Genomic DNA, 23,581 nt, shown 5'->3' with positions numbered 1-23,581 from the left:
TGCGTTTAGGCAGATGATATCCACACTGCGGCTTGCTCATTTGTTATTTTGTTTAATCCAATATTACATGTAAGTGCATGTTCTATTTTATTCTGGAAAAATTATAGTATCAGTCCAGAGGCCTCTGTGGCGAACGTTCCAGTATTCTTCTCCAAACAGTGCCGGCTAACCTAACCGTGTATGTATCATAAAAACATATTTCAAGCGCACGTAGAGAAATGATAACCTCCTCGGTACAAAATTACATGGGAACAACCTTTCCAAAATTTAACTAGATGCGAGAAAATATAAACTGTCCTCTGAATCATTGATGTACTCTGCCATATTTTGAGGTGTATCACAGTTTTGCTTAATTTCTGTATATAACATTAAAAATTAAGCGATATATATTTTTTTTTACATTAGCCGTTATTTCTAACGAGTTAACTGCTATCGGCCATTTTATTTACGCATTTATTATAAAAACGTGTTATCCTCTTTTATTTTGAATTCTCTTTTCGAGAACAGCAGTCTACGGGCATTACTAATCTACTCAGACATCGCCTTCGAATGTCGAGAGCTCACAAGTGCACATAGCGAGAAAACTATACCGAAGGTCGTATTTTGTGGCAAACGCTTCAGTTTTCTTATTCAAACAGGGTCGCCTACCCTACCCTAACTTAACCCGTCTGTACCATGAAAACATATCAAGCACCAGTAGAAAAGTGACAACCTTCTAGCTATAAATTTACCTTGGAATAGCCTTACCGAAATTTAATCAGACATGAGAAAATATAATCTAACCTCAGAAATCAGTCATGCATTCTGCCATATCGTGAGTTGTATCGCATTCTTACTTAATTTCAGTGTAGGGTATTAAAATAGTTTAAAATGGTTTACTTAGCCTTTGTTTCTAATGAGTTAACCGTTATCGACCACGTTATTTATGTATTGGTTATGAAAACGTGCTCTCGTCTTTCATTTGTGATTTTATTTTCGGAACAGCAGTTGATGGATATTACTAATCGACTCAAGACACCACCTTTGAATGTCAACGAGAGAGATCGCAAGTACACATAGCAAGGAAACTAAACCGAAGATGGTCGATCACGTGCAAGATAATTGCTGGGTTCATAAATGTCGGTAACGGAAAAAATCGTGCACGCTTAATTGCTTGTAATAACGGATGCGTCAATGATAGGGCTTTCACTGTAACTGAAAGATAATACACAGTTTAATACAGGAATTTTGAAGGAACAGACAAAAACTGTCATAATGGGGTTCTCATTATATGCCGTACTCATTATAGCAAACTTATACTGTATTTATTATTTTTAATCTCACTAGTACATTTTCCGGTTAAGAATTGTTGGTAAACCTTAAGACACTGAATTAAAATTTAACTTTAAAGCTTGAAATTTTTGCCACCAATGCAAAGAAAAATAATTCATGTATGAGTTGGTTAATGCCCGGAGGTTGTTCCACTGACTTATTTAGGTATATTTTGATTTGGGCTTTAGTGTAGCTTAGGGGCGATTCGTTGTAGGTAATTTCTATATTGGATGAGGAGGTTGCTTTTGCAAGGATATCTGCCTTTTCATTTCCAGGAGAACCGGTGTGTCTTTGGATCCAGGAAAAAGACGTGGGGGCACTGCTGTGCTGTAGATCTTGTAGTAGTAGTAGTAGTAGTAGTAGTAGCTATTGGGTTGACATTGTGCTTATCGTTGATTGAGCTTAGTGCAGCTTGCAAGTCGCTTTGTATCGGAGCATTACTGTTGTTGCGTTCACACCACTCCACAGCAGACTTGATGGCCAATATCTCAGCTTGAAATGCTGAGCAGCTGGATAACAATTAATACTGGGCTGAAAACACTTCACTGTTGTTGTAGACCACAAATGCTCATCCCCTTTTGTCAGATTCAATGATAGGTGTACGAGAGCCGTCTGTAAATATAGTCCTGGTTGAGCAAACAGCTATTGCAAACATAAATCTTGATGATGCTAGGGTGATCGGATTCTAGGAAGTGACAGTTCTTCACAGTGGTTTCAAAAATTGGTGCAGGAGATGTTAACTTTTCCTTAATTTACGTAAGTTTGGCTGTTCCGATGGCAGATAAGACTAGGGGCTCTATTCCAGCGATGACAAGTGCGGCTTGTGTAGATATTGAACCCTTTCTGGCCTGGGATACGAAGCCACAGTGAAAGCAAAGTTCAAGTATCCATGACAACAAATGTGGCAACGCCCAGGGCCTGTGCAGGATTCAAACACACTTCTCTGCACCCTTGATCTTAACAACTGGATCTCCTGGGGTGGTTTGTCTGTATCTATAAATATATATCTAGCTTACAGGCTTAAGGGTGCGGAGGAAATTCAGGGCGCACCATTCTGCAGCAAAATTAAATTCTTCCAATAGGAACAAAATAAAATAATATTTTAAGATAATATAATATACAAGTCTTTGGGACCATACCACAGATTACATGTAACTACGAAATACATAAATTAACAAAAATATTATTAATTTCCCAGACAAGATGATTGTTAGTCTTTATTCAGATAAATGCATCCCGAATATACCGTAGTATCTATTAAATTACTGTAATTACAAATGCATCGGCGAAACCTACATGACATTTCCCTCGACACTGGGAACCAAATTACAACTAAACGAGAAAAACACTTGAAAGTAGTTGAGTGGTAAATGCCCTCCCTTTTACAATTAATAAACAAAGCAAAAAAAAGAAATGAAATTATAGACATAATAGAGTGGTCCACTACTCACAACAGAGAAATACAAACCCAATATCATTACGTGAGTAAAGTCAGATTTTACTCATAACGTAATCAAATCACTTGTATAAGCAGTCAAGAAACACAAAGGAAAACAAAAGAAAGTATACATTCAATCACTGGCTGTATGAATACATTTGTCGAGGTTAAAGGAACCCGGGCGATTCCACGTTGGATGTGCCGGGATTCAAGTCATGGGTTTTCTGGTATCGTAGTGGGTTGCTGAAAGAAAAACCCTATCTATTTTATTTGCAAAGGGATCCTATCACCTAAATTCATTAATAAATTACCTGGCCCTACGGCTGAACAATTTATTTGTATACGACGCAAACTGCTTGTGACAGAGAATACGATTCTGGTCACGGGTCGGTCTTTACTGTAATACAGTCTTCCCTCAGCCACACATTTCAAAGTGACAGCCGAAATAAATGGGACACCACGCCCACCGGTCTTCTTTCGCTCACAACGTCCTTCTTTAAAATCCCTGTGTGACCGTACACAGTATTCTAAACTTCTCATTCTATTGGAAACAAATCACATGCTTTTAACTTCTCATATATATGTGACCGTATCAGTACCCTATGGTAAGACAGCAAATCACAACTTCAAATAACTAGATCATTAACAGGGATTTAACTCACACTGACACAGACTCAAGAAATACATACCCGGGTTCGTGACCTGAGCACGCCGAAGAATAACAAAGAAACAGTGCTTTTAAACTCGATAATTAGTCATAAGAAACATTGTACTTCTTTACTTTTCAGGGGAATAGAAGAATTAACATAAAATGCTTCCTTACTGAAGCCCCTATCCAGATGGAGGATGTAGATTTGAATCCCAGTATTGAATAGGTGGAATCTCCTTATCAATTATTTCAATTTTAATTGTGATATTCTTCAATGCGGAACAATGAAATTTTTAACTTTAAACATGCTATGCAGCGAATTAACTTGTCTCAGATTTTGTGAGTCAGGGAAAATTTTCTTAGTTGGTGAGGGAAAGTCGGGGAAACTTGAGCGAACATTTCTGTGGACACTATGAATAGAATATGTAGTGCTGTGTTTGTTGGAGTGCTTCAATTAATAAAAGCATGTCATGAGCATAAGCAACAATTTTGCAGTCCATAATAAGAGGTACATTGAGAAAGTTGTTATAGAAGATATTCCAAAATCCTAGGTTTCAAGTAGATACCTGGGACTATCCTCTTATGTGTTTAGTTGAAATTGCTGTTCCCACTTGACGTTTTACTTTTTTAGCTGCTTAAGTATGATTGAGTGATTTTGTACACATTACGTGGACATTCTTTTCCTTCGGTTGATATAGAATTTTCACTCACCAGGCATTATCAGTCTCACCAATGATGTCCAAAGAGATTAATATGCCAATTTTTTCCCTTATGAAAATGTCCTAAATCCATTCAGTTGCATATAGAACAGATTCTTCAGTTTGTAGAGTAAAACCATACTGAAATTGGGAGAACAGGCTGTATTGATGCATGTAGTATATAACTCTACTATTATTGACTTCTCCAGAATCTTTCCTAGAACTGGCAGCAGGCAGATGGGTCTAAAAGACAGCTGTAAACGTAAAGGTGCTTTCTTTAGGAATTGCCTTCACTATTGCAGTTTTCTGTGAGTTAGGAAAAAGGTTCAAAGGCATTTATTGAACTTTGTAACAGTGAAGGATGGAAGAAAGAGAATGTTGGCTGATGTCATCCCAGCCTGGTGATCATTTTGTTGTAGAATGATGTGCTTGATGTGTTAATAGGGGAGGGGGGAATCGTGGATGAAATTCTCACTGCTTTGTGCTTCTGTATCCCCTGTTTCATATGTTTAGTAGAGCATATATGGTATGGGAAAAGCTTTAAGTATATCCATATTCAGTCTGTCAAGGTTAGGTTATTGAAATATTTTTGTTACCTGGTAAGTTTCAGAATAAATTTCCCAGGTTTAGCTTTCGTAGCCGGGCTGAGTGGCTCAGATGGTTGAGGCGCTGTCCTTCTGGCCCCAACTTCGTAGGTTCCATCCTGGCTCAGTGTGGTGGTATTTGAAGGTCTCAAATACGTCAGTGATGCGTTGGTAGATTTATTGGCACATAAAAGAACTCCTGCAGGACTAAAGTCTGGCACCTCAGTGTCTCCGAAAACCGAAAAAGTAATTAGTGGGGCATAAAGCCAATGAAATTGTTGTTGTTGTTATCTTTTGTAGGGCTTGAACAAAATTCTTTCCAGCGTTCTGATTTTCTTTTAAGGATTAAATTTTTGTATTCCTCTTTCACTGCTACATAAATGTCATGATATATCTGACATAGGACTGGGCAGCAGCTTCTTTTGTCTGCTGTGAAAGGCCAGTACACGCTTTTGGATAATTTTTAATTCTTCATTCTACCTGAAGTTTTTGCATGGCTTTTGAGAAAATGTTGATAAATTTACTTTTGCCAGTTAGTCTATGGTGTCGGTTAATTTCTCATATAATAAATTTCATATTGATCTGTAGAGACAGCTAATTCGAACATAATGGGGTAGGAGTAGGTCCACCTATTCAGTGCACACATGTTTGCGTGTACACCAGATCAATATTTTTTACAAAACACAACCAAAAAACAGCCTATAAAGCTAGTAACAATTCCTACTACTGGACATAAAGAAATGAAATTTTGGGGATACATTTATATTAGGGTTTAGGTGCTCACTAAGGGAGGATTTTTGGATATTCTGGTGCTAACGGGGTGAAAAGGGGGGTGAATTGTTAAAATGAGGATATCTTTATCTCAAAAACTTGAGTTTACATTCGTAAAAATTGGTATTTGGAATCTCCTTTAAAAATAAAGAAACGCTTTTGTTTTCAGAAAATCCCATTAAGGGGAGTGAAAAATGGGGGAAAATGGGTTGAACATCTTTTATGAGGAGACTTGTATCTCAAAAACTGAAGATGTTGCAGACATGAAAATTGGTGTTTAGAATCTCCTTTGAAAGTAAAACACGTATTTTTGTGTTTTTGGATAATCCAATGAATAGGGGTTGAACAGGAGTGACAAACAGGGTGAATTTAAAAAAGACTATATCTGCAAATTATCTCAGACAGGTAACATATTACAGATTTGAAAACTGGTATTTGGAATTTCCTGTAAAAGTAAAGAAGCAAAAATATTTTTTTGGAAAATCCACTTGAGGGGAACTGAAAAAGAGGGTGGATTTTTAAAATTAGCGTATCTACAGCGGGGGGGGGGGAATCAGCTCAGAACGGTAGAGAGGGATGAAAACGGAGATGATTCCTTTTATGAGGGTACATATATCTCAAAACTGAAGATGTTAGTCATGATATTCGTATTTGGAAGCTCTTTTAAAGAAACTTGTACTGTTTATTTTTGGAAAATTCACTAAGTGGGAAGTGTCAAGGGAAGTGAAAACAATTGAATTCTTTTTCTGGAGAAACTTATATCTCATAACTGAAAATTATAGACGTGGAAATTGGTATTTGGAATCTCCTTGAAAAATAAAGAAACATGCATTTTTTTTGAGTGGGGTGAAACCAACTTTACGGGCGGGGGTGGAGTGAAAAAGGAGTTGAATTCTTTTCATGAGGATATTTATATCTCAAAAACTAAAGATCTTAAAGACGTGAAAATTGGTATTTGGAATCTCCTTTAAAAATAATCACGCACTTTGGGGGAGGGGGACCAGCTTAACAGTTAGGAGGAGGGTTGGGGGTGAAAAAGGAGTTGAATTACGTTTGAGAATACTTATATCTCAAAAAATGAAGATGTTACAGACGTGAAGAAACTTGTATGTATTTGGAATTTCTTTCAAAAATAAAGAAACGCGCAATTTTTTTCAAAATCGACGTAAGGAGTGTGGGGTTGAAAATAAGTAAATGAGTTGAGATATGTTTATGAGGTTACTTTATCTTAAAAGCTGAAGCTGTTACAGACGTGAAAGTTGGTACTTTGAATTTTCTTTCAGAATAAACACGCATTTTTTGCTTTCGGAAAGTCCACTTGAGGCGGGAGGGGGTGGAAAGAAGTGAAGAAAAGAAGTTGAATTATTTTTGAGTATACATTTATCTCAAAAACTGACGGTGTTACAGACATAGACATGAAAACTGGTATTTTAAATCTCCTTTAAAAATAATGAAACTTTTTTTTTCTCAGAAAAATCCAGTTAAGGGACTGAAAAGAATTGGAAAAATGGGTGAATTTTGAAAAGAGTACTGGTATATCTACATTATTTGTAAAAAAACTTAACATGTTAGAGACAAGAAATGTGGTATTTAGAAAGTGTTTTAAAAATACAGAAACATGAACCTTTTTGTTTTTGGAGAAGGCACTTAAAGGGGAGTGAAAAGAAGTGAAAAATAGTTGAATTATTTTTTATGTGGATACTTATATCTTAAACTGAAGATGTTACAGACGTGAAAATTGGTATTTGGAATCTCCTTTAAAAATAAGGGAACTTATTTTTGCTTTAGGAAAATACACTTAGATGGGGATGGGAGTGGGGGAAGGACTGATCAAGGGGTTGAATTCTTTTCATGGGGATACTTATGTATATCTCAAAAACTGAAGATATTACAGATGTGGGAATAGGTATTTGGAATCTCCTTTAAAAATAAAGAAAGGTGTATTTATTTTTTCGACTTGAGAGATGACCGCGGTGTTAGGCCCCTGTAAACAACAAGCGTCATCATCATCATCATCATCATCAAGTACATCTGCACTGGAATTGCTTATGGTTCTGAAGATGAAAATGTCATTTTAAGGGGAAGTATGTTTCAAGAAAACCTACATTGAAAAGCAGCTGCTGGATGCAAAATAAGCTACAAAGAATTTTTTATTGCAGAACTAACAGGTAATGAACAAATTTTGTGTAATAAATAGGAAAGGGCAAACAGGGTGCTTTGGATTTGACTCATAAACGTTCTGACGGTTGGGGGAGATAAAAATGGGATTACTGATAACCCACTTCAAAGGTTGGCACCTCTGGACTTGGCATATGTATGCCACATCTTGACATTTGTATCAGTCAGCTGGACAATGTTACTACTGGACAATGTTACTACATCCATGTATGAAACCAGAAAGTCATGAATGGATGGACAATGTTTTATTTTTCATACTTATATTTGACAACAGAGACTCAAGATTTTAAAGTGGTTTTCTCTCACCATATTTTTAGATGTACATATTTTGTTTCAGTTTTTATTTTTAATATTTTACCATTTGAGGCGTCCAAAAGCAAAACGCTGTGAGTGCATCAGAACATTTTTTTCAGGAAACACGAAAAACGTATTACTTACTTTGGCTCGCAGATATGCAAAATTCCTTTTCATTGTAGATTTATATTCACTTATGGACTATTTTTATGACAATCTTTAAAATATTGCGGTTTTACTTTTTTAGTTATTACCTAAAATGGTTTGGATTCACAGAGTTTTGCTCCTGTTTTCATGGATCTAGGTAGGTTTGCTTCTGTAGAGGTAGTATCATAACGTAATTGGAAAGAAGATGCCTTAATGCTGGTTCAAATGACAAAAGAAATTATTTATTGACTACAAGTAAGTGTGATTACATAGTATACGACATCAAATGAAAGTCTGCAAGAAGTAAAAGGCTGCAACCTTGCAAGTCCTGTCCTGTTCCATCGAAATTACACAGGCAACTCATTGTCTTCTGGATGAATTTCAAACTCTGAGTCCTCCTCTGCATTGTTCATAGCTGTTTGAGAATCCATCAGATTCTTGTAGAAAACAGGATCTTCGTTTTCTTCACAAGTCTCCCCGAAATGCTTTCTAAGCAGAAAATCAATGTCCGTAACTTTTACTTCCTTTAAGGGTCTTCCAATCTGGATAACATTCAGCTTCATATCTGAGTAGGCTTTGCCACGTCTGCATATCCCTCTCCCTTCACCAGCGTCCATTCTGTAGGCCACTTCACCTCTTACTAGTGCGTTTCCATGTTTACTCCTGGTGATCACAACCCTTTTTACAGGAGCAAATTAGAAGTGCCACTGACCACAGGGCTTGATGACATCTGCTCCCAGCTGGAAAACTATTCCGTGATCCTTGAATACTTCATGGTACTCACTCGGTAATATGACAGTAACTTTCGACTGAGAACCTTTTCTATTCGAACAAAAATTCCGTCGGGTGGTAGAAAAGAATGTCCAACCATTGGATAGAAGATCTTCACCCGTTTCACACTGACAGGAGCCTCTTGTGTTCGCCAAAAGCACAGCATACCCAGCATTGTCTGATTCTTGTTTTTCCCTCCACAACTGTCCGACATTAGGCGGATGGTGTGGATGCCATTCAAATCTGTTAATGTTAACCTGTGATGCACACAGGACACAATTTCATTAGATCCCTTTGCAAAATCGGTTTCTTGACACAAGCTCAGAACTAACATCCATGGAGAAAAAAGCTTGTAAAATAGCATTATTCAAATGCAGGACACTATGTGTATTAAGCTAGTTTTGCACCTGCAAACCACCTTAAGTAATGGCACTTAGTAAGGATATACCAAGTTCTGCTTCTTTATGATGAAAATGGATTCACTCAGTTTTGCTTTGCAAACAGATGTGGATACACACACTTTTGCATCTGTAGGCTGTTTTCAGGGTGCGATTTAAAGCAGACGGAAGCAGTTTTGCTTGAGTTTTAAGGGTCTAATCAACAGATGACAGCATAGAGAACAAAATGGTGGCAACAACTCATTTTCGAGCAAAAGTGGATTTACTGCATTTTGCACCTGGACGCCTCATTTATGGTGTTAATATAATGGCTGAGGATGATCTCTCAATCAAGGTCGAAACTAGTCCCAGTGAACGTTCTGTGAAAATATAGTTACATCATTTTTGTGTGTGTTGAATAGGTGAACCTATTCCTATGCTATTATATGAGAATGAATAACGTTTGGCGACCGTTTGACATTTCTTTTGCTCTATAGGTTCTGGTTGAGTAATTATTCAAGTTTATTAACTGTTCCTGTAGTCTATTTTAAGGTCGTTATAATTAGAGGGTGATTGGAGAGTGATGGTATGGCACTAATGTCCTATTCACAGATGAAAGGAAGAAGTGCTAGGCTGCATATATGTACATCTAAATAATTATTTGAGTTTCATCACTATTGTTAAATTAGAGGAGTTGCAAACACTTCTTATATGAAATTGAATTGTTTCTTATATGAAATTGAATTGTTTTCATAAATAAATGTTTTGAAAAATAATGTTTGATACTGTTACTCTGAATTAACTGATGAATGACAGAACCATGTTAATATTGTATGTGTTGACAGGTTGCGAGTGCCCAGGCAGGCCCTTTCACAAGTATTAACTACTCCAAATCAGATCCTTGGGCAGTTGGAGCTATTGCCTACGAGTTATTTGGCCAGACGAATCCATTCTATTCCAGTACACGGGACAAGCAGCCACCTTTGAGGAATCTAACTTACTCTGAAGATGATCTTCCCCAGCTACCTGAACCTGTTCCACCCCTTCTTGCTAATGTAGTTATTGGTCTTCTCCACCGAAACCCAGCCAAGGTAAGTTTCTGTTCCATTTCTTTTATCTAATGTGGAAATAAGACTTGGGTAGTCCATTGTGTTTTATAACTTGGTTTTCCCTCAGTAAATACTCTTCCCTCTCAGTCATACTGCTTATGAAATTTCTGGCAAGATTTGAGTAGTGATTAGCTAACATTACCAAACAGATAGAGAGCTGCAACTTGCTGCGTAAGCATGCATGGATAGAGTACACACGGATCATCTTACAATGTTATTGTATCCTCCACTGAGGAAGGCTGCAGCTGAAAATTTTGGACCCATTTAATTTTTTTAATATGCACACTATCCACGCATGCTCTCCATCCGTCTCCTATACTTATACATTTTACTCCTGTTTGATTTCTGTCCTGAGCATTTACCATTGTTACCACTGTTCCTGGAACTGCCCCATAAACAATATATTATGATAATGACGATGATGATGCTTATAGTGTAGTAGATTGATTGAAGTTAATGAATTGTTTATTGTATCTGTCAACCCAGATGATGATACCCTTTTAATCATTTGGTGGATAGGTTTTCTGGCTTCTTGCATTGTGTATGTTTTCAACTCATGGGTTTCTGTTGTAGCTTGCATTTTTGAAATTACACAAATTAAGGAAACTTATGAAAAGCAATCGTGTTTCTGTGAAGTAGTGATGGGACATTCGATTCATTTTACTGAATCGATTCATTTGATTCCATTCACATTACTGAATCTATACAGTGATCCAATTCACGGCACATTAGAGTCACCGCTCCTACTGCATCTGTGTTGTATGTACTGGAAAGACAGCACCAACAGCATTCATTGTTCGCTGCTGCCATCTGGTCTTCATACTATGAACTCCTTTCTTAGAAAACAAATGCTAGTCACTCTAATACATCGAAGGTTTCCGGCGACGCAGGATGGGAAAGGTCCTGGATTAGGAAGGTAGCAGCCATGGCCTTAATTAAGGTACATTCCCAGGATTTACTGGTGTAAAAATGGGGAAACTACGGAAAACCATCTTAACGGCTGCCGACGGTGGGATTCGGACCCACCATCCTCCGAATGAAGCGCATAGCTACACGATACTAACCGCACGTCCAACTCGCTAAGTCATTTTTGAAAATATGTACTGTATTTTTCTATCAGCAGAAGAATTTTTTTAAATCGTCATATTTTGTATAGGCTACTCGATGTACAGTAGCGCACTGGTTTTCTGATTCAACATACTGTTGGTTAAGTTATTGCATCAGTCGGCTCATTTACTGTCCACATATTATTGAAGTCTTGTGCAACGATGTTACATACGAACTGAGAGAATACTGAGCCGTTCTTCCCAATATGAAACAGGTACTTTTGAGTGGTCATGAGCATGACTCATAGGGCAGGCTAGAGTTGAGTTTAATTAATTGTCAAATGTCAACTAAGTTATAATACTAAGATTCATTAAACTAATAAATAGTAGAACCTAATAGCCTACCTACTTACTAGCTACTTTAGAATTATGTTTTGACTACCTTTCTAACACTGAAAATAAATCCATCTATTATTTAAACCTCCCTGTAAGAAGAGGACAGTGAATGCAAGTGGGTATTATTTTTATTATTTTCAAATGAGCTGAGCTTGGGAGTCCATTTAGCGTAAGATTCTTTTGGTGTACCATGGCTCACTGTATGTCTCGCTGCAGCGGAAGCTCGGCTCTCCGCCACCCGCCAGTGTCTAGTGAACCGATAAGGAGCCGTGTTTGTCTTGTGTCTCACTGAGCCGCGCTCGTTCATGATTCTTTCGATGTGCCATGATTCACTGTCTCGCTGCAGATGAAGCTCGGCTCCCTGTCAACGTCCAGTGCGCCACTCAGCACTGTCCGCTGGGAGTAAGCTGAATCTTGTGCCATGAGCTCGCCGTTCCTGTGAATCGATTCACTCGGACACTTGAATGAATCGATACACTGCTTCAAATCATGCATTCAGTAGCCAACACTACAGTGAAGGGGACATTTGATAACACTTAACATATTTACGTGCGTATTAGACCCCCCCCAGTATGCAATAACCTCAGATTTGTGCAGTGAACACATGACTTGTAGGCCATGAAGAGCTATAAATTGTACATGTAAATATTCTACACTATTCTTTAACAAACTTGTGAATGTATTCAAAGTTTTACTGGCTATTTTTGTTGGAAGGTATATTTCTAAATAAAAAAAAAACAGTGGTAAACAAATGATATTAGGCCTTCTTATAAAGTAAATATAGTCAGTTTTATTTACTCTTATATCACTTCATTCGTTTCATCTCATTAACTCCTTGATGAGATTGACATCAGAAAGGGCATCTGGTCATAAAAACTTGCTATGAAGATTAGTCTCGCTTCATACTCGACCCCATAGAGAAAAGAGATATGGGTATCGTTTTATGCAATATTAATACAAAAGAACTTAATGGCCAGTCATTTGTCTCCATCAGTTGAGCAGTAGGCCTAGCACACAGTAAACCTGATCACTACTTTCATTTGAATTATCGTTGTCTTGTGCTGCCGACTTCTGTACAACCAGCGTGTCATCATTCCACATGATGTATTCATCACTGCCATTAAGTCAGCCATGCACTGTTATTGAGAGCTTTTGAGATCCAGTCTTTTTGAAACTTTTAAAAATTGTTTCGTTCCCAACTATAGAGTCCAAACAGTGAGAATGTATTCGCAAATGGTTTATGGAGATGGTCTCTGTTATTCCTAGTTAATGTATGTGTAGCAGTGTTTAGATGAAAAATTCATATATTGACAAAGTATCAATGCTTGAGAGGAAGTGTCCTTAAAATTAACATTTAAGCTTCCTCCTGTACAGACTGGCCCAAAAATTTTCCTTAAGATTTTTCTTTCTTGCTTTTCTACATCTTTAACCCTTTCCTACAGATATTCTTTGACTCTCTATCGAAATAAGGAATAATAATTTGCTTATAGGAACAATTGTGGGGTATCTTCACTAAATAATTTATTTTGTAAAAACTGCATTAAGTTATACCTTGAAATTTTGCAAGAGTAATACATGTACTATACTAATTCTAAAATGATACAAAGATCTTACCTAATTACACACAGAAACCCCCAGATCAGTATAGAACATCAAAAAGCATCCAACATGGCACAAGGTAATGTCATATTGCTTGCACTGAAAGGGCAGACTGAAGTGCTTTACCTGATCAGGCTCTTCTTTTCTTGTTCATACAGAGAACACAAGACTTCACCCTCCCATCAATCTTGATAAGAGTGTGATTATTTTCTGGTAAAGGGCATGATAAGGGAAGGGACTGTTTCCTGCCCTGCCATTTCAGTGAAGAAAAAGTTCCAATCATTTCCTGTACAAGACTCTTTCTAAATTCCAGCAGTCTATGGCCATGCTTTACCCTAGATGGAGAGTTTGTTGCATCAAATAATGTAAAGCTATTTATGATGCAGACATTGATTACAAAACCACACACATACTTCCACCACTTCTTACAAGCCCTACCAACTGTGTAGTAGCTCCTCTTCTGGTCTGTTCGATCAACCCCTCCCATGTACTGGTGGGAAGAGCCCCATCAGGGGGTCTGCGTTGCTTCATATCCGTAGGTGTAACCACAACACTGCCCTACATGTGTCCCCCGGGTGGTGCTAAGAAAGCAACAGTGATAAGATGATACCGAACTGTCGGAAACTACCTCTTGGTCAAAGAGTGAACAAGATGATGTGTGGTCCTTTTCAGGACCCTCAAGTTTGTAGAATTGGACCATCGCTGCACATTTGTCAATTGAATATCGAAGGGATTAGTCGGGCGAAATGTATCTATTCAGGATTGCACTGAAATATGCAGTTGATGTCATTGTGCTTCAAGAAACACACACAGCAGATGAACTACAGTTACAGAGTAAGGGGAAAGTTCCAGGCTTTAAATTGATAGCATCTATCATCAAAATTACTGCCGTGCAACTTATGCCAGGAATTATATACCAAACTTGACAATAGTTAATGTGTACAAGCCACCGGATATTACTTGGCTTAATCCTCCTATACCTTCTCTGCAATATCCTACTATATATCTCGGTGATGTCAACAGTCATCATCATCTTTGGGGATATAACAAGGATGACCCTAATGGTGACGGTTCTTGTGGACTGGTTGGAAACTGAAAATTTGAATCTGTTTTTTGATGCTAAAGACCTGCCTAGATTTCAGTCAGCTCGCTGGTCTCGAGGCTACACCCCAGATCTTTTTCACAAGCCTTATATGCTTCAGAATGTTTAACAGTCAACAGGAAAGGACTTATGGAAAAACTTGAAATCTGGGAAAGAAAGATAATGAGGAAGATACTGGGGCCAGTCAAGGAAGGTGACAGTTATAGAAGACGGCCTAACCAAGAGCTCTACAAGTACTGTGAAAGAATAACGAATGTAGCAAGGAAGAGACGCCTAGCATTTCATGGGCACATCTATAGGATGCATCCGACCAGGTTGACCAACCGGATTCTCAGCTACTGGCAAAATAGGAAGACCAAGTCGCCATGGTTGATGGAAGTGGATAAAGATCTACAGGAACTGGGAATAACAGAAGGAAACTTAAAGGATTGAACAACACTCAGGAATATACTTAAACATAAGGAGTTCCAGGACAGACTACCAATGAAGAAGACTGGCGCCCTTTGAACAAAGGAGAGGAAGGAGCAACACAGCCTGAGGATGCGCAACTACTGGGCAAACATCAAAGCCCATTCCAAAATATAATGAATGTCGTGGTCCTTAGCTGGCCTATTCGAAACAAGAAAACATATTTTTGTGAAGGGGAAAGTCAGATCTTTCTAATTATTCCAACAGTGTTTACAACCATCGCTTTACTTAACCATTAAGAAACTTTTTAAAATGTTAAAAATCCTGCAATTTCTGGAGGATAGCATGTTTAAATATGGCAGTCTCCAATGTGTAGACTTCTTTTTTCCAAGTCATAATTACTTTTTCCAAAACTAGATTAAACAATAAAGAGGGCAATCCATCTTCTTGTCGGACTTCTTTTTTAACATCATATGGTTCAGACAATTCCCGTAAGAATTTAATCTTGGAAGTGCCTGTTAGTGTTTGCATGATTAATTCTTTTGTTTTCCTGTCTACCTTGAATACTTCCAGTATACGGAAAAGTGTTAGTCTGTCTATAAAATCATTTGCCTTTTTGAGGTCCACAAAATTAATCACCGATTGCCTGCTTTTATGAGTTACAGGATGGTCTTCGCGATTAAATTAATAATATATTGTGATTCCACCTATTCAGTACAAGAAAACTTATTAATGCAAGGTTACATTATAAGTCAATCACAATTCGGACCGATTTCGACCTTTAATCAGGGTCATCTTCAGCCTGTCGTTGAAAAGGTGCGAGGTAAAAAAATTCACTAGCAAATAAAAGATGTAGAAAACAAACTTTTCCACATGACAAAAGTTTAATATCAAATAAGAAAGGTGCACTGGGTAATCAAAGGTCTTTTAAATCTTGATGTGGATATAAATAATTATCTCTATTTTGGATCTTGTAGTCATATGTTTTATAGATTAAGAAGCAAATAGCTGGTTGTTATTGTTTTTATGCAGAAAAGTTGAAGTTAAGCACCAGTGTGAAGAGAAATAAGTGCTGTTTTCACTTATTTCTCTTCACACTGGTGCTCAACTTTCGTTATGTGAAAAAGTTTGTTGTTTGTCTTTTATTTGCTAGTGAATTTTTTTACCTTGCATGTTTTGATAAGACTTTTGAACACCCAGTGCATCTTTCTTATACGATATTGAACTTTCATCATGCGAAAAAAGTTTGTTTTCTACGTTCTCTTGTTATTTGCCGGTGAATTTTTACCTTGCACCTTTTAAATGGCAGGCTGAAGATGACCCTGGATTAAGGTCGAAACCAGTCCCAGTTGTGATTAACTTATAATGTAACCTTGCGTTAATAAGTTTTCTTGTATTGAATAGTCAGAACCACAATATATTATTAAATTGTAATCTCAATTCAATACAGACCAAATGAAATTCTTATCATTTAGTGGATGGTCTTAAGGTTAAGAATCTGTTCCACACACAACCTGCCTTTCCTGAACCCTGCCTGATATTCTCCAATCAAATAATATGAGGCATGTTTTTTTAGTAAGTACTGTTTTGATATTCTGCCAACGCAGTGCTGCGGTCGGCATTCCCTGCATGCAACTGTGTACCTGCATCTATTGGCAAGGCTGAGACGCCATTACGGCAATAGTCGCCCTTGTGTACGTTTGTTGGCAAGCATTTGAAATGGCCTCGCTAATTTGGGAGTCCCGCCGACTGAAGTCCGGTCTGTTATTCGTTTTGAGTGCAAAAGGTTTGAAAGCTATCGATATTCATCGCGAGATCTGTGCAGTTTACGGACCAAACATTATGAGCTGTGGAATGGTTAGGAAATGGGTTCGAGCATTTAAAGGTCGCCGCAAAGATGGGCATGATGAAGAACGGAGTGGGCGACCTTCAGTCATTAGTGAAGATTTGGTGCAGGCAGTTGACCGAGTAGTGAGAGAAGCTTTCAAACGTTTTGCACTCAGAAAACGAATAACAGACCGGACTTCACAGTCGGCGGGACTCTCGAACGCAAGGCCATTTCAAATGCTTGAAAACAAACGTACACAAGGGCGACTATTGCTGTAATGGCATCTCAGCCTTGCCAATAGATGCAGGTACACAGTGCGCATGACGGAATGCCAACCGCAGCACTGCATCAGCAGAATATCAAGACGGTACTTACAAACATACGAGGCATGTTTTTTTTAAGTATTTCGAGTCTCTTGAGTAGGAGTTTTGAAATAATTTTTTTTGGTAACTGCTAGTAGGGAAATACCTCTATAGTTATTTGTCAGTTTTATCCCCTTTCTTATGTAATGGGTGAATTGTTGGACACTTCCAGTCTTCAGGAATTGTTTCACTGGTCCAGACATCTGTAAGAATTTCATGGATTTTCTGAGTGAGATTTCTGCCACCTAGTTGCCACATATCGGCAGTCATACCATCTGCCCCTGGAGCTTTGTTGTTTTTTAATTGGTGTATTATCTGCTTAATTTCTTCTATTGTTGGAGGCTCTGAATCTGGATTTGGTTCCTATGTCTCAAAAGTGAGTTGGTCAGTAAGAGCTTTGCAATTTAGAAGGTCTTTGAAGTGATCTGCCAAAAGTTTGTGGTTTTCTTCATTATTTGTTTCTAAAATCTCATCCGGCTGTTTAAAACATAGTTCTTCTTTAAAGGTTCTCTAAAAGTTCCTAGTATTGTTTTTCTTTAACTTTTGCTCGTATTCTGCCAGTCGGATCTGACCATAGCAACGTTTTTGGAATCTTAATCTTTGATGTCTCCTTCTGGATTTTAATAAAGGCATCACACTTTTCTGTGGTTTTCTATGAATTCCAGTCTTGCCCTGCTTTCATGTGGAGTTGTAACGCCTTATCGCAGGTATCGTTCCACCGCTTATGTTTTTCCTCGGTGGCATGTTAGTGCACTTGGCTGCTTTTACAAGTTCGTCTTTAAGTTCTGACCAACTAGTAGCATTTTTCTCAGATATTGGCCAGGAAAGAGCTTGAGTTTTGCTTCAGAATCTCTGGGTCAGTTAATGGGTTTTGCCGTGATATACATTTGAGTCTGTTAATTGAAGCTTCACTTTGATTAGAGATAGGTAGTGATTAGTCGACGATACCCTTCTTGACTTTTACATTCACAATCTCCTTTTGATTTCTTTGTGTAATAGCCACATGGTCTATCTAAAATTCTCCTAAATGGATGATTGAGGACCTCCAGGTTGTTTTCCTCTGCGGACGTGCTAGAAAATGAGTTGACATTAGTTTCAGATCAAAGGTGTCACAGAAGTTGATAAATCTTTATTCATTTTTATTGGTTCTATTATGGGCAGGGTAGAGTCCTACAGTGGCTTTTTACTTCTTTTCTTTGCCTATTTGTGCATTGAATTTTTCCATCAAAATTTTGATATGATGCTTAGGAATTCGGGCTACTGTTTCTTCTAGAATTTCCCAGGCTTCTTCCACTTTTTCTGCGTCTTTTTGGTTGTAATTATTTGTAGGTGCATGAGCATTTATTAGTGAATAGGATTTGTTTCCTGATTTGATTGCTAGCACTGAAATTGTTTCAGAGGGAGATGTGAAACTCGTAACTGAATTTATGATATTCTTTCTTACTGCAAACCCGGTGCCAAATTGCAAGGAATTGCTGGTTTACCTTTCTATATTCTGTAGTTGTCCGACTCGAATCGACTTTCATCCATATATCTGGTTTCTTGAAGAGCTAAAATTTGGATATTTAGTCTGTCCAACACGTGTGTTAATTGCTTCAGTTTACCAGTTTAGAGAAGTGTATTGATGTTGATGGTGCCAAGAAAATGCTTGTTTGGGACAAAGAGATTTGGGAAGCTCCGATACATTCCCGCATGATGTTCAGTCCCCCAGAATCTGATGACAAAACCTAGTGCAATCACTAAGGCCTGGGGTAGTTTCTATGTCAGTTAACATTTCCATCATTCTAAAAGTTTGAAGGTAATGGGGAGATTGCCAATTGTCGATCTTGATGTTACAACTAAGGTATTGGGCCTTAGAGGTTGCCTCAAGATGGTTTCTTCTTCTTCTGATTATTATTATTATTATTATTATTATTATTATTATTATTATTATTATCATAATTTTTTAGGTACGTTGGTGAGTAAAGCAGTCATTATGATTGGATTGCTTTAATCACATTTTAAACCTGCTTCTCTCCAAAAATTACTTATTGGCCCGAGTTAAGAGATGTTAAACGATCATTTTTTAAATGATTTCTCCTGCTATATTAATAGCACCAACCATGAATATTTAACTGAAGTAGTGGTTTCACCATCCCAAAGTAGTGCAGCTCTTTTTTAGGCACACCCCGAATGAAGGGGAGCTGCATTACCATTTTTACCGCATATCAACCTTCCTGTGATTCTTAAATCTCTAGCAGTACAGTACTGGGAATCAAACTCAGGCCCCTGAGAATGGCAGCTAATTGTGGTAACCATTACGCTAGAGGACATTCGTAACTACAAAACGGACATAAAACATGACTGATGCTTGGTTTCAATGCGCGGGTCAGACAAAAAATTATTCACATATTTGTGCTAAGTCATCAGAGCTGCAGTAGGCCTATGCTACAGAGGCGGACATTTCTTAACTACGAAACACAGATGTACCGCATGATTTTGACCCGCGTTTTCATTGCGTGGGTCGTACGGACGAAACTATTCACAAATTTGTGTGATGTCATTGGATCTGCAGTAAGGCCGTACATAGTGGGAGAGTTGTTCTCTCTGATAAATTACGAGTGGGGGGGGGGTTCTTGTATGCGAGAATTATTTTTTCAGTTTCTTTGTCTCGAAAAGCCAGTGGGGTCTAATGAGGGGGTCTAATACACTAGTAAATACGGTATATAAAAAATGCTGCAATGGGGGATATGGTAGAGGGGACAGAATGAAGGATAAAAGACATGTAGGAGTGTTGTCATATGTTCAAGCGTGGGTATTTCTTTGGATTTTAACATCTGCGAATATCAAACTGTACTTCTGATTGAGGATGATCTTTCTTGACAAGTTGCTGCTGTCTGCTTGTTTATTGCTTTTATGTGCATAATTTTATTATTAACTTCTGTACCTGAACATTTATTGTATCTCTTCTGTGGTTGCACTTGCTGTGTAATACTCGTATGCAATACTTGTAATTGCTTACAACATTCGTTTTTTTTTTTTTGCTAGCGGCTAAGTGCCGAGATGGCTGCCACAGTTTGTCAGCTGTTCCTCTGGGCTCCCAGTGCGTGGTTGAGGAAAGAAGCTCCAGACATGCCATCTAGTAATGAGGTGAGTGAATGCGTTTTTAAAATTGAAAATTATTTTTTCCTCTTGTTACCAGGCGAGTTGGCCATGCGGTTAGGGTCGTGTAGCTCTGAGCTTGCATCCAGGAGATAGTGGGTTCAAACCCCACTGTCTACAGCCCTGAAGATGGTTTTCTGTGGTTTCCAATTTTCACCTGAGGTAAATGCTGGGGCTGTACCTTAATTAAGGCCATGGCCCCTTCCTTCCTACTTGTAGTCCCTTCCTATCCCACGTCGCCATAAGACCTATCTGTGTCAGTGCAACAAACCTAAAGCAAATTCTTATGATTATTTGTTTTGGTGATTGAAAAGTTTTTAGATAATGTCATTAAGTTAGTGTTATATTTAAGTAAGTAACCTTTCTTTTCTCCAGATCTTACAGTTTTTCAACCTAATGATCTCGAGAGGAAGAAAATATAAAAACAAATAAAATCATGCAAAACGAGTAAAATACAAGCAAAAACAAAGGCAGACATATTGAACAATGCACTAGAGATACAAATAATAACCCGCAGGTCAGAACAAACATAAGTTAATCGGCAACATCAGCACTTAGAAGAAAATCAATAACGAAAGAATTGTTATGGAACCTGTGACCATTAGGTTATGTAACAAAAGAAAGGAAAGAAAGGAAAAGCAACCTTGTGTTGACCCACATCTAAACATTCATCTGACAGTCAGCTTGTCTAGTATGACAAACCACTCCATACTGACATTGTCAAAACATTACAAACTGCTGAGTGCACATGTACTATGTTACTATTCTTCTCTAGCTGGCCTCCTTATTGTTTAAATTCCAGACCACCTGTGCAACTACGTCTTGCTCTACCAAAGCCTATTGGTTTCAACACTTATTTCTCTTATCCTTAACTAACTATTGCACCCTACAGGTCAGGGTTACCACAGTATTTTCCCAACTAGTCAGTTACATATCTCAGGGTATTCATGCCTCCAGAAAAATGGTTAATTTTTCTATGTTTTGGTTTAACGTGTGTTCAAAGAGAAAGTAACGGTATCATACGCGGTTCAGAATTACGTAATTCAACGCTCAGTAATGGATTTTGCGAAAATAAACTTCAGTCAACCTTTCGAAAAACATGTCCCATAACGAGAACCTTACTCACTAAGTACAACTACTGACTACCATTATAAATGAAAACTCATTCCATTCTATAAAAAAATTAATCAAGAAACACATTTATTAAACTATCAAGATTCGTGAAAGAAATGGTTAATGTCAAATATTGCTCATAATCTTCCAATTATCAACCTAATAAATAAATATTTTAAGTACTGAATCAAGTATTCTAGGTCAGCGCTGCCTTACTCCTAAACTAAGTTTACATATCTTAACATTCTGGGTCGCGTATTCCTGAAATGAATTGTTGCTTTGTTTCATCTTCCCATTAAAATTTACATCTGGTCACTTAAGTATATATTACATCAAAGTCTTCAGACCACGGTCAAAATTCGGTATATCAATAAGTTATTCCATCACTCACGGTGTTAATTATACACCCTCATCAAAAATACAACCATTACATTGTTCAAGTTATCGCGGAAATGAACTGAATTTGAATAAAGTGTCCTGAATACAAATATCAGTGACCTAAGTTACATTGAAAATTATCTGAGTTCGTTGGTGCAGACTACAGTGAAGAAAATGAAATATTGAATGACGCACTAAGTTTCTCGGTCCGATTGCCACTTAAATTATGGCTCCTAACTTCATATTCGCTCTAATAATATTTCAGATTAACAAAACATCCATGATATCCTACGTAAATCTCAAATAATTTCCCTACTCTAGCTAGATAATTTCTTATGTAACGTATTCCAGTTCAGTATACACATAGCCAATAAGCATTTTTCATATATAGATGTGCAAATGCCTACATAAAGATATTTCAACACTACATTATCATACTAGTTGCATACAAGTTTGATCTTCCACGCAATTACCATTCATTCAGAATATGATACAATCATGTATTCATTTACCCATCACCGGTTGTTATTATTGTCAAACCACTTTCACACTTCATTAAAATATGCGTAATTTTATTGTCCATACCTTGCTATAGTTCCTCCCTGGGGCATACTTATATTCCGTAGTTGCTTTACATGTGCTCCTACATCGCACATTATATATATCATATACGTTTTACTCCCTGTTAATCTGCGCAATATATCATTTAAAATACCATATATACTTCCATTATTTCATTATTAACCTTCAATTCAAGCCATATTTAATTCATTTAACATCTATAATTACCGCGTTTAACCTCCAATATTAATTAAACACAACGATACGTACCTCTTCAATAGCGCAGAATTCGTTCCTCAAAACGCATTTTGTCATACAATTCAACATATAACCCCAAATTCAGTATCTATTCTTTCAATATATTCACACAGCAAAGAGTATGGTAATTTAACTTAACCAATTCAAACATGCATCCCTCTGTGATGTAACTGGGTTTGACTGGTATTACATCACTCATGGATCTTTCCAACTAACTGGGATTCTTTGAAAACAGCTGTTACACTATGTCACATTTTTAAATCGTATTCCTTCATCCTTGGATAAAACAATGTAGTAAACCCGTTACCATTCTGTCACGAGATATCGTCTTAAATATTTCACACTGCACTTTCTTATATTCACTGCACACTTAATTATCTCACGCTTAGGCTATTCAGATCTATTGCATATACTGGTAATACTCTACATAAGAAATTATACTACTTAATACTATTACTTAGCTCGCCATTCAATATCTCGGGCCTTAGTTGCTCTTCGGTCTGGTCGCAGGCCTTGGATTGGGAACTGGGCAGGATCTCCACCACTGGTATCTCAGGTAGAGTGACCTCCTCCACACGGGTCGGGTGGTTTTAACAGCCAGGATGACATCTCCCTCCAGGTTGGTCTATGCCGATTTAGCAAGCCATCATCTGTTCAGGAACACAGTAGACAATATGCGTCGATTCTGGAAAATATGAATTCATCATGGTTCTGCGTAGTATATATATATTTTTTATAGTGATTGCTTCTTTATTTAGGCTGTCCTTGCTATTATTTCCATTAAATATAGCTCAACCTCGAGCTCTCACGTCTCAATCAACTTCTTGTTTCCAAACGACTTTGCGTCTAAGTATTTGGACGGACTTTTCAAAACTGGATTTTATTCCCTCTTTACGGTATTTCAACGTTTATCTCTTCGTTTCGTTCAATATTTCCGTCCTTTCAGCTTAAAATTTCACGTTAGATATTGCAAATCTTGCTTATTTTTGAGAGCGATGTTCGGGATATCTTGTCCTTACCACGTCAATTTTTTAAGTCAGTGTTTTTTAATAATAATCTGTT

General features: G+C 37.6%; 1 protein-coding gene across 1 annotated transcript in view; it reads left to right on the top strand.

The window, feature by feature from the left end:
• The window catches only part of Pink1 (PTEN-induced putative kinase 1), a 139,703-nt gene that overhangs the window by 97,857 nt on the left and 18,265 nt on the right, over window positions 1-23,581 (top strand). Inside the window, exons 7-8 of the mRNA XM_067150067.2 lie at window positions 10,064-10,309; window positions 20,096-20,197. Of these exons, the coding sequence (XP_067006168.2) occupies window positions 10,064-10,309; window positions 20,096-20,197 (348 nt within the window). The remainder of the gene's footprint in view (window positions 1-10,063; window positions 10,310-20,095; window positions 20,198-23,581) is intronic.

Source organism: Anabrus simplex, chromosome 6 (genome assembly GCF_040414725.1).
Source record: "Anabrus simplex isolate iqAnaSimp1 chromosome 6, ASM4041472v1, whole genome shotgun sequence".
Taxonomy (NCBI): domain Eukaryota; kingdom Metazoa; phylum Arthropoda; class Insecta; order Orthoptera; family Tettigoniidae; genus Anabrus; species Anabrus simplex.
The sequence above is the reverse complement of the archived record's forward strand: the minus strand, read 5'-3'. Positions and strand labels throughout refer to the sequence as shown.